Source organism: Anomaloglossus baeobatrachus, chromosome 7 (assembly GCF_048569485.1).
Source record: "Anomaloglossus baeobatrachus isolate aAnoBae1 chromosome 7, aAnoBae1.hap1, whole genome shotgun sequence".
Taxonomy (NCBI): domain Eukaryota; kingdom Metazoa; phylum Chordata; class Amphibia; order Anura; family Aromobatidae; genus Anomaloglossus; species Anomaloglossus baeobatrachus.
The window spans coordinates 119,783,249-119,795,437 of record NC_134359.1 but is presented as its reverse complement, the minus strand read 5'-3'; the positions used below and the strand labels follow the sequence as shown (position 1 = coordinate 119,795,437).

General features: G+C 42.8%; 1 protein-coding gene across 2 annotated transcripts in view; it reads left to right on the top strand.

Moving 5' to 3' along the window:
- Positions 1 to 10,515, top strand: part of CFLAR (CASP8 and FADD like apoptosis regulator) — a 53,254-nt gene extending 42,739 nt beyond the window's left edge. For both annotated transcript variants that reach the window (XM_075317625.1, XM_075317626.1), the window contains exons 9-10: positions 6,136 to 6,643; positions 9,185 to 10,515. In XM_075317625.1, coding sequence (XP_075173740.1) covers positions 6,136 to 6,643; positions 9,185 to 9,302 — 626 coding nt within the window. In that variant the 3' untranslated portion in view covers positions 9,303 to 10,515. The remainder of the gene's footprint in view (positions 1 to 6,135; positions 6,644 to 9,184) is intronic.
- Positions 10,516 to 12,189: the final 1,674 nt, after the last annotated feature.

The window sequence follows — 12,189 nt, the reverse complement described above, 5'->3', positions numbered from 1 at the left end:
TTGCCTTTTCTCATTGACTCCAATGTTAGCAAAACGCACCCAAAATGGCAAAAACAATTGACATGCTGCTTCTTTGAACGCATGTTTTTTGCCACAAAATATGCAAATTAAATGCAGCGTTTAGAAACGCAAAGTGTGGTCTAGAAATCCCCTTTTTCCATAGACTTTGCTGTGAAATCAAAACGCATGCCTTTTTGCATGGAAAAGGTGCATCTCAAAACGCACCTAAAAAGCATCTGAAACGCAGGTGGAAACGCAAAGTGCGGTCACAGCCTAAAGATTTATTTAATGGGCCTGGATTTTGGGTCCAGGTTTAAACTGGGTGGGACTGGTTGTTCCCTTATGACTAATCCAAGCTTTACAGCTTATTTAACCCTTGAACACATACCTGGGGCCTCGCAGGCCTGCTAGGTTACTTGTTTTCTATGGTAGATTTCTATGGTTGCGCGTTCTAGGGTTAAAAGGCAGCTGAGCTGCCTCAGAAGGTGTCTTGCACTTGAGGTGAACACACCTATGTTAATTGAGTCTATGTGTGGGATGTGGAAAAGCCTCCAGTGAGCCAGTTTCTGCTAGAGACTAAAGGCCGCTTTACATGCAGCGACATCGATAAAGCGATGTTGTTGGGGTCACGGAATTCGTGACGCACATCCGGCGCCGTTAGCGATGTCGTTGCGTGTGACACCTACGAGCGATTGAAAAAGATTGCAAAATCGCTAATCGCTGACACGCTCCTACATTCCCAAATATCGTTGCTGTGGCAGGACGCAGTTTGTTCGTCGTTCCTGCGACAGCACACATCGCTACGTGTGACACCGCAGGAACGAGGAACCTCACCTTACCTGCGGCCGCCCGCAATGAGGAAGGAAGAAGGTGGGCGGGATGTTCGTCCCGCTCATCTCCGCCCCTCCGCTTCGATTGGGCGCCCGTTTAGTGACGTCGCTGTGATGCCAAATGAACCGCCCCCTCAGAAAGGAGGCGGTTCGCCGGCAACAGTGACATCGCTAGGGAGGTAAGTATGTGTGACGGGTTCGAGCGATGTTGTGCAGCTGTGCGCCACGGGCAGCGATTTACCCGTGACGCACAACCGACGGGGGCGGGTACGCACGCTAGCGATATTGATAGTGATATCCCAGCGTGTAAAGCGGCCTTAAGGCTATGTGCCCACGGGGAAAGTGTCTTGCGGACATATCCGCAGGACATTCCGCAGGAGCACCCAGAAAACTGCAGCACAACTTTGTCTGTTTTCATGCATGCGGATATGCTGCGGTCATTCTGCATTGAGGATACAGTAACATGGCTTCGGCACTGCATCCTCAATGCAGAACAAGTGCTGGAGTGATCGGTGAGTTCATACTTACCTCCATCACGCAGCACTTCACTTTCTGGCTGTGTCTGCACTTTGCAGGAGAAGGTGGGTGGGCCTGAACTAGCTCTGGCTGTCACATGACCGGAGCTTGTGCAAGCCCCGCCCACCTCCTGTTGCCCGCTCCTGGCTAGACCGCACTCCTCTGCATCGGAGGAAGTGACTCCAATGTCTTCAATCAAGGCAGGTAAGTATTGGATCGTGCAGAAAAATCTGCAGTAATAATTGACATGCTGCAAATGTTTCCGCAGGGAAATCTGCATTATTTCCGCTGCGGAAAAAAACGCAGCATGGGCACAGCACTCCCCAAATGCCATAGAAATGGCTGGGGACTCGCTGTATTGCGGATTTTTGAGAAATCCGCGGCATATCCGCGAAAAGATCTTGGCAAATACCGCAAATTTTCCGCAGCGTGGGCACATAGTCTTGGACTATAATCTGAGGTACAAACTGTTTATCTTCTGTTTATTTTTATGTTATACCTTTTGTGCCGAAGAAAGGCTGTGTTGTTTTGGTGAGCTACAACGGATTGTGGACTGTTAATAAACCAATCGCTATTTTGAACACAAGAATCCAATCCATGTGTGTGCACTAGCGTCTACCAGAGAGAAATACGCCTACAATTGGTGATTTTAGTGTGGGTAGTGAACCCCCCAAGCAGCACATGTAATTGCTGAAAAGACTATGTTCTGGGTTTAAGCAGATATATCAGTGCAAACACAGCTGAAGTAATGGAGGAGCTACTTAAGCAGCTGGTCCAGGGTAATATCCAGCAGCAGCAACAATAGCAACAGCAGGTCCAGCGACAGACCAACAAGCTCCTGGTGCAACAGATATAGCAGCAGCACCGACAACAGCAACAACAGATGGACCTCTTAGTGAAAGCTGTACAGGTCAAGGAAGATGCACCTCCCCCACACTGAGGCGACGATAGCCAGGTGAGGAAGACTGTCAGAGGAGCTTTGCAGAATAGAACTTCAGGTGATGATATAGAGGAATTTCTGACTGTGATTGAGAGGGTGGAAGACTGGAAGAAATTGCCTTGTGAAAGCTCCCTGTCTGATGGCGATGTCTGAAGCCATTGTGGAAGATGTCAAGGTGGCAGAAACCTTGTCTTGTTCCCAGAAGCAACAATGTTGAGAGTTGTTGCATCAGAACAAAGATCTGTTCTTGGCATTTCCAGTTCTTATGCAGGTCAAAAAGCATGAGGTACTCACAGAGCCTCATTCTCCCGTCAACTTGAAGCCATATTGGATCCCAGAAGCCTGGCGAGAGGTGATTTTGAAGGTTGGAACAGAGGTTGAACCTGGGAGTCATTAAAGAGTCAAACAGTGACTGTCCAATCCCATAGTGTTGGTTCAAAAGCTGGATGGGGAATGGCGATTCTGATTCTGTAATGACTACAGAAAGCTAAATGGAATCTCTAAGTATTTGTCCAATGCCCCAGGTGGATAAGCCCATCGAAGCACTAGGACCATCAAGGTACATAACCACCCTTGACCTCATAAAGGGTTATTGACAAATCCTTCTGTGCATAGAAGCCATGGAGAAGATGGCGTTTTCAACAGACGAATGTTACCAGTATGTCATGATACCTTTCAGGTTGTAAGGGGCTTTAGCCATCTTCCAGAGAGCCATAGATCGGGTCCTGGCCTTTCACAAGAAATATGCTACTTGGATGATATCGTCATTCAGCCAGGATTGGGAAAGTCACCTGAACAAAGTCCAAGGAATACTTGATGCTTTAAGGAGGGCAGGTTTATTATCAACTCAAAGAAATGTACCTGGGGATGGAAGAAGTCAAATATTTGGGCTATGTTATAGGTAAGATTGTAATCAAACCTCAGATAAATAAAATAGAGGCAATACAGAGCTGGTCACAACTCCTCTCAAAAAACTAGGCATAGTATGTTACTACCGGAGGTTTGTCCTCAATTTTGCCCTGCAAGCCACCCATCATATGGACCTCTTGAAGAATACAAAGTCAGCCATGGCTAAGTACTCACCAGCTGAGGGGGTATTTCAGGAACTAAACCTGGAACACTGTAGACAGCCAGTGTTGGTAGTGCCCGACTCCACAAAAGAGTTCATAACCCAGACAGATGTGACAGACGTCAGGTTAGGTGATGTCATGTCACAGGAGATAAAGGGGAGGAGCACTCCATCATCTTTTCGAGTAGGAAATTATCCTCCTGTGAGCAAAACTACTCGATTGTAGAAAAAGAGAGTCTAGCCATCAAGTGGGCACTGAAAGCCTTAAAATATTAGCTGCTGGGCCGAAAGTTTAAGCTTGTGTCTGACCATGCCCCACTTAGATGGATGTAGGGAAAAAAAGTGGAACAATGCATGACATGGTGTTATTGGTACTTTCAGGTTTTAGTTTTGAGGATGAGCAACAACACAGGAATGCGGATGCTAGCAGAAGGTGCCCAGGCCCCACAGCTTTGGGCAGAGGGGTGTATGTAAGAGGGCAGTGGGACAAATCCTGGATAGAGTATATGAGTCCCCAAGGTGCTTAGCCACGGTGATGTGAAAACTGGAGAGAACGCTTCCGTACTAATAGTGGCGAGAGGTTTATTTAATGGGCCCGGGTTTTGGGTCCAAGTTTTAGGAACAACTGGAAGAGCTGGATTAGGCTATGTGTCCACGGTGCTTTTTACCTGCTTTTTTGCTGCTTTTTCAACTGCAGCGTTTAATGCCAAAATGGATGTGCTTTGCAGTTCAAAACGCAAATGGCAAAAACAATTGACATGTTGCTTCTTTGAAAAGCAGAGTTTTTGCCCAAATTTCTGCCACAAAAAGGCAGCATTTTGAACAGCATAGTGTGGACAAGAAACCCAAATTCCCATAGACTTTGCTTGAAAAGCAGAACACATCCATTTTGGCATTAAACGCTGCAGTTGAAAAAGCAGCAAAAAAGCAGGTAAAAAGCAGGTAAAAAGCAACGTGGACACATAGCCTTAAGGGGGCTTTACACGCTACGACATCGCTAATGCGAACTCATTGGGGTCACGGAATTGGTGACGCACATCCGGCCGCATTAGCGATGCCGTTGCGTGTGACACCTATAAGCGATTTTGCATCGTTGCAAAAACGTGCAAAATCGCTCATCGGTGACATGGGGGTCCATTCTCAAAAATCGTTACTGCAGCAGTAACGAGTTTGTTCCTCGTTCCTGCGGCAGCACACATCGCTCCGTGTGACACCGCAGGAACGAGGAACCTCTCCTTACCTGCCTCCCGGCCGCTATGCGAAAGGAAGGAGGTGGGCGGGATGTTACGTCCCGCTCATCTCCGCCCCTCCACTTCTATTGGGCGGCGGTTCAGTGACGCAGCTGTGACGCTGAACGAACTGCCCCCTTAGAAAGGAGGCGGTTCGCCGGTCACAGCGACGTCGCCGGGCAGGTAAGTCCGTGTGACGGGTCTGGGTGATGTTGTGCGGCACGGGCAGCAATTTGCCCGTGTCGCACAACAGATGGGGGCGGGTACCCACGCTAGCGATATCGGTACCAATATCGCAGCGTGTAAAGCGGCCTTTAGACTGGTCATTCCCTTTTTTCCAATCCAGGCTTTGCAGCTCATAAATTCTGCTGAGCTGCCTGAGAAGGTGTCTGGAACTTGAGGTGAAAATAGCTCTGTTAATTGTGTGTTGGAGGTAGAAAAGCCTCCAGGGAGCTAGTTTCTGCTAGAGTCTTGGACCAAAATCTGAAGTATGAACTGTTTATCTTCTGTTTATTTTTATGTTATACCTTTTCTGCTGAAGAAAGGCTGTTTTGTTGTGGTGAGCTACGACGATTTATGGACTGTTAATAAACCACTCACTATTTTGAACACAAGAATCAGAATTCTGTTTTTGCACTAGTGTCTACTAAAGATCAATACCCCTACAACATATATTATATGTGTGTGTTTGTATATATATATATATATATATATATATATATATATATATATATATATACACACACTCACACAATGGTACCTCGATTTTCGTTGACGTCGGTTTAAAACTGACCCACGCATCAGTTTCAAAATGTATGTAACACGTGTAAGATAAAATGTATTTATTCTTTGCATTAGTATTTTATATTCATTTTATATTTATTTCTTATTGTTTTTAGTATTAAACACTATCTTTATTCTCTATGAAATGTGTTTTTGGTATGGATTTTGGAGTGTCTAAAACAAATTAATTGGATATACATTGATTCCTATGGAAATAATTGCCTCGGTTTTCATCGGTTTCGGATTTCACCGATTGTTTACGAACGGATTAGCAACGAAAACCGAGGTATCACTGTATATATATTTGTTTAATATATTTTTTTGCGTCTTTGTTTTTACTGTGAGGACAGTGCTTACCACTGTGTCCCTATACACAGATCACTGATCATTGTGATCTAACATTGATAATGATTGTGGTGACCTAATAATCACATTTATCAGTTATGTCTATAAACAGCCATGGAAAGAAAATGCAGAACTACACTTCGGTGCTTCTGTGTCCCGTCTTCAAAGGAAATCTCTGTGAAATCATTACTGACTTCACAAGGTTCCCAAGCATTACCCGAATGAAGAAGTAGCTCTATGTCGGCTGGTTTTTGTGACAGGGAACTAATTATTTCAGTTCTCTATCACAGTGTCAGGTACATTTTTAACAAGCTTCTGGTATCTTTAGCTCATTCATTCATATGGTTTGGGCAGGTGGAGATAATTATGTTCTACGTTAAGTCAGTTTTAATGCTGATCACTTTTTTTTCTTTGCCTTTACAGACATGCTTACAGCCCTTTTTAATTCTTTACATTTTGAAGTTATGTGTCAATTGTATAAAAGAGTTGACGAAGTAAAAGACATTCTTCAAGATGTTGCACATATGGAACAGCTCAGACACCATGACATTTTTGCCTGCGTTATTATCAGTCGGGGAAATGCAGACTCTCTTTTCTGTTTAGATGGAGACTTGCCCGGTCTCTCTTTAGACAGAATTAGGAGTACTTTCACCGGACAATCATGTCCAAACCTCAGAGGAAAGCCAAAACTCTTCTTTATTCAAAACTATTTGGTCAGCGATACTGAGGAGGAAAATGGTGTAGAAGTGGATGGTCCCAAAGATTGCGCTGCAAGTCGTCCACAGATTCAGAACTATTCACAAATACCTAACGAAGCAGACATCTTCTGGAGCCATTGTAGAGTGAATGAGTTGGAACTGCAGAAATCTTCTGGCTCGCCTTCTTTATACCTGAGGTCACTCAGGGATTTGTTAGACGAAAAGAAATCAAGGTAATAAAGTGATGGTATATTTCTAGCATCCTTAGAATATAGATACTGTAGCACGGATTCACACTGTGACTTCTTCACTGAATCTCCCTGCACCTGAACTGCAGCCATCCCGGTTAACTGAATTGAACCTACCAGCCACAAATAGATTTGAGAAAATATTGAGTAATGGCTGATTTAATAGAATTTAAAAGTTAAAAAATCTTTATATCCTAATGAAAAAAAATAATGGGGGAGAAGGATTTTCCACATTTAATATTCTTTAAAGAGGACCTGTTCCCAGGTCAAGAGAGGCCAGGTTTTACTCTTATTTTGTTTCCGATGCTCCCCAGAATATTTGTATTTTATATGCTTTTTTTTTGACCGTATAGTTCCAGAGATAAGGACCTTTTTATTTAGGGCAAATTTTTGTCTTTATTGAAGGGCTTGGCTTACAGGTTCTCTTGGGGGCGTGGCTTTGAGCTGCTGTGCATTATTACCCTGCAAGCCACACACCCTTGCAAAGAGAATAAAATCAGCACTAAACAAAAAGACAAATATATCTAAAACTGTAACGGTATGTGCCTATGTAGCACATTTGTGTGCAGATCGCGGGGGTTCCTATGCTGTACCTCCACGATTGCCGCCGAGTCTCCAGCTGATGTTACAGCCAGGACCCAGCTCTCACTGTCAGGAGCGGTGCCCGCACTGCTCCCAGCAGTTTCACCCTCTAAATGGTGTGATTGATCGTGATTGTAGCATGCAGGAGGCAGGGAGAAGAGTCGCTTACTTCTCTCTGGCGATCGGGTCCCTGTAATGCGATCACAGGTACCTTACCGCTGCCATGGCAACCCTGCTTCATCACCATGACAACCCCGGGTTACTGAGTTACAGATCGCCTCACAGACCTTGCTGGATGCATGGATTGTGAGGCGTAGTGTCAGAGCTGCCAGTGCAGCACTGACAGATCTAATCTGCTTCAGTGATCGAGCACTACCATGGATCAGTGATCATACGTAGGAAAAAACGCAGAAGAATTAGCATGCTGCAGATTAATTCTGCAAGGAAAAAAGCGGCAACATGAGCACAACAATCCAGGATTCTCATAGACTTTGCTGAGATTGGTTTTTCCTTGCAGTATTGATTCAAATCTGCAAGAAAAGAATGCTGTGTTGGCACACAGCCTAGGATGTCCTCTTTAAACACTTCCATGGGATTCTAAGGAAGACCTAAAGTAAGAGTGTACATGCAAACTGATGTGTATAAGGCTCTGTGCGCATACTGCATTTTTTACTGCGGTTTTGCTACATGAATTGCTGCAGAAAATGTTGAGAACCTTGCTGCAGTCCTTCCACAGCAAAATCTATGGTAAAAAAAAATGCTGTGCACACACACTGCGGTTTTTTTCATCTACAGGTTTTGCTTCATGTTTTCTGCAGCAAAAAGAATGTGCATGTCACTTCTTTTCTACAGGTACCTGCGGTTTTTGCCATAGATAATGGTAAAAGGGGAACAACCTGCTCAAAATTCGTGGCAATACTGCGGCAAATCTCGGTAAAACCGCATGCGGTTTTCGGGTGCAGGTTGCTGCGTTTTTTTACCGCAAGTGCGGTAATCTTTCAGAGGGTGCGGAATTTTTTTAAGAAAAAATCCATTTTCTAATGCGCACATGGCCTAAGGCTTCCTTTTCATTGTATTCCTGCCATTTAGAGTAAGGCCATGTGCCCACGTGGAAAGTGTTCTGCGGATATATCCGCAGGACATTCCGCAGGGCTCCCAGAAAACCGCAGCACAACTTTGTCTGTTTTCATGCTGCGGATGTATTGCGGAATGTCCTGCGGATATGCTGCGGTCATTCTGCATTGAGGATACATTACCATGGCTTCGGCACTGCATCCTCAATGCAGAACAAGTGCTGGAGTGATTGGGGAGTTCATACTTACTTCCATCACGCAGCACTTCATTTTCCGGCCGTGTCTTCACTTTGCAGGAGAAGGTGGGCGGGTCTGAGCTAGCTACGGCTGTCACATGACCGGAGCTCATGCAGGCCCCGCCCACCACCTCATGCAAAGTGCTCCTGGCTTCACCGTGCTCCTCTGCACCGGAGGAAGTGACTCCGGTGTCTTCTATCAAGGCAGGTAAGTATGGGACTCTGCGGAGAAATCTGCAAGAATAATTCACATGCTGCAGATTTTTCCGCAGGGAAATCCGCAATATTTCCTCTGCAGAAAAAAATGCAGCATGGGCACAGCACTCCCCAAATGCCATAGAAATGGCTGGGGACTCGCTGTACTGCGGATTTTTGAAAAATCCGCGGAATTTCCGCGAAAAAAATCGCAGCAAATTCCACAATTTTTCCGCAGCGTGGGGACATAGCCTAATGGTGTTTTAGTAATAGGGCATGAGAACCTGATCCAGTGATCAGGTTCTTGTTACAATACAACGCTTTTCGACTATTTACATAAAACTGGAAAAACTTTTGACCAATTAGCAGATAGTGTCACAAATTACAGCTGTTGTGTCCTAATCAGTAATATTAATAATAAATCTTGTGTTTTCTTACAGAAAGGATTTGCTAGACATTCACACAGAGCTCAGTCGCATCATCTACGCAAAGAAATCCGGAGCCTCTCTGCAGCTGAAGCATACCCTCACAAAAAAACTGTTTCTACATCCAGCCTGAAAATAAGCCTACGATTTATCAGTCATTTACCACAATAAAACTTGTGAGATTTGTAACCTAATTTATTTAAGTATTTATACACTCAAGCATCATATAAAATGTACACTTATGTATAATATCACATGATATTCAGAATTAAAAAAAATTGTAACAGATTTAATTCCCATTTAATTTTACTAACTCAGATGAGTTTTGGTATGTGATGTGACACCCAAATTGTCACAGTAAGAAAAAGCAAATTGCGAGGGTGCCATCAAAAATTGGAAACCTATTGCAACAACTTGACTAACATTTTCTGCGTTCATGATCTCCTACTCCACATTCTGTACAGTGTCTCTTGTAATTATTATTGAACGACACTAAAGACTTCTCATTGATCCCAACCTCTGCCCCAATGAAATGGAGATCACATACCTATCCCAGAATTGGGTGGTATTCTTCTTGGAAACTGTGCCCTAACAAAATTACAAAAGTATGCATAGTATTGATGATATTCGTAGCACCATATATTAGATTTTGCATAAGAACACCGTTTTATATTGCTATAGTTTGTTTTGTCTGTCCCCATTCATCATGCTTTGTATTTGACCATCATACTTCTATCTTATCTACATAGTACTAATTTGGTAGAGGCATTTTTTATAATATTCCAAGATTATCAGCAAGGCATCATATGCTACCTATATTTAATTTTGATGGTGGTTTTCTTTTTAACCTCTTCCTGACATCTGCTGAACATGTAGGGTGCATATGGGGTCCCGATGTTTGAAGCGTGCTCTGGAGCTCAAAAGATGCTGGATGTGTTATCCAGCTGGCATCTGTAACGGAAGCTACTGGAGCAGAGCTCTGATCACTGCTTTTTAACTATTTTAAAATACTGCTATTAATCACTAGCAGTGTCTTTTAAATGTCTTGGCTTCAGGTGCGTATGTGCACTGGCTCCCATTAGGCCTACGCAAGATGATTATAAGATGCTGAAGGGTTGCAATAGCAGCCAAGGACAACTGGAAGGTCCAAGCCATTGGCATCTTCAATTTCACTATTTTCCTACAACACCGAAGTATTGAAGTATATTTTAACCAAGGTTTAAAAATTAAACTGTAAAAACAAAAAAAAAGTAAAAAAAAAAAAATATATATATATATATATATATAAACCAAGGTTGAAGTCCCCTGTGAAAACAAAAAAAAAGTAAAAAAAAAAAACACCCAAACATTCCTACCTCCTTTTCCTCAGTTAAAAAAATATAAAATAAAAAAATAAAACATATTTAATATTGTTATGTACATAAAGGTCTGAACTATCAAAATTTTAAATACCTTAGTCCTAACAGTAAAACGCCAGAATTGCTGTATTTCTGTTGTTGCTTCTCTGCCAAAAATGCGAATAAAACTTTATATGCATTCAAAATGGTACAAAACAAAAATAAAGCACACATAGAGCGGCAGCAACAGAAAAGTAAATAAATCATGTGTCTATAAAAATGTTGACACAAACCACATTTTTATAAATTTTTCAAATTTCTGAAAACATTTTTCAGCATTTTTTTTATTTTAGTATATCACTGCACTTTGATTGTTTTTCTTGTTCTCCAGTATAAATGCTCATATTGCCATCTTGACGACAATATAAAACAAAAGTTATGGCTCTTGGAGACATTGAAGGAAAAAAAACCCCCAAAAACAGAAAATGGCCGAGGCATAAGACCATTGATTGAGGGACTCTCTCTTAATGCTCTTTTTCAGCTGGATGCAGGTAGACTGTTCAGCTTTTTATGACAGTGGTAATGTTTTGTTTCTTTCTTAGGCCTGTTTCATACGTCAGTGATTCTGGTAAGTATGTGCTAGTTTTTATACGTACCAGAATCACTGACGTACGCAGACCCATTAAAATCAATGGGTCTGCTCACACATCAGTGATTTTTTTAGTGACCTTGTCTCTGTGCGGCTTATACGCGTGTCCGTGATTGCCGCACGAAGACATGTCCATTTTTTTGTGCCATGATTGATGTCCCATGGACCACACTATGCTGTGGTTCGTGAAACACTTACCAGAAAAAAACAAACCTTGAAAATAAAAAGAATTTTGAACTCACCCGTCTCCAGCGACGCTGTGTTCTGCCTCTGCTCTTCACAGCTTCCTGGCCGGCTCATTTTGGCATGCATATTATTTATGCAGCCAAAGCAGACCCGGAAGTAGCTGCGTAGGTGAGAGACAGCGGCGGCCGGATGCTGCATCACAGGACTCTTCAGCACCATGGACAGCAGGAATGGGGCAGGTGAGTTATCTCCATGTGCAATCACGGAGTACGGTCACGGATTGCACATGGACAATCCACGTGTGCCATGAATCACGGCACACAGAGGGACATAGGCGTTTTTAAAACGTCAGTGAAAAACGTCTGTTTTTCACTGACGTGTGAAAAAGGCCTTATTGCAATAGAACACTAGGAGAAAATGTATTTTGCACTTCAGCACCAAACTTTTACAAAAGCTAATATTAATGCTACACATTTAAAAGGCAGCTCCAAACTTTTACAAAAGCTAATATTAATGCTACACATTTAAAAGGCAGCTCTGATATTATTTATTTTTCTTACTATCATGGCATAGACGCATCAATGCACTATTATATTTTGTAGTTTTTATATTACCTCTGATATTGTATGTTTGTTTTATAAATAAATGAGGGTTTGCTTTGTAATATTGTAAATACTGTGTATATAAAAGGAAAAGACCTTTAGAATCTTCCTTATGGGGACACATTAAACAGGTTTTCCACTTGCAACAAAGTAATCTCCAAACAATTGCAGTCACGTAAAATAATAAAGCCAGATAGCTCAGTATTTGACGGCCGTGGGCCTAGAGCAGTCTCTCTGCCGCTGTCC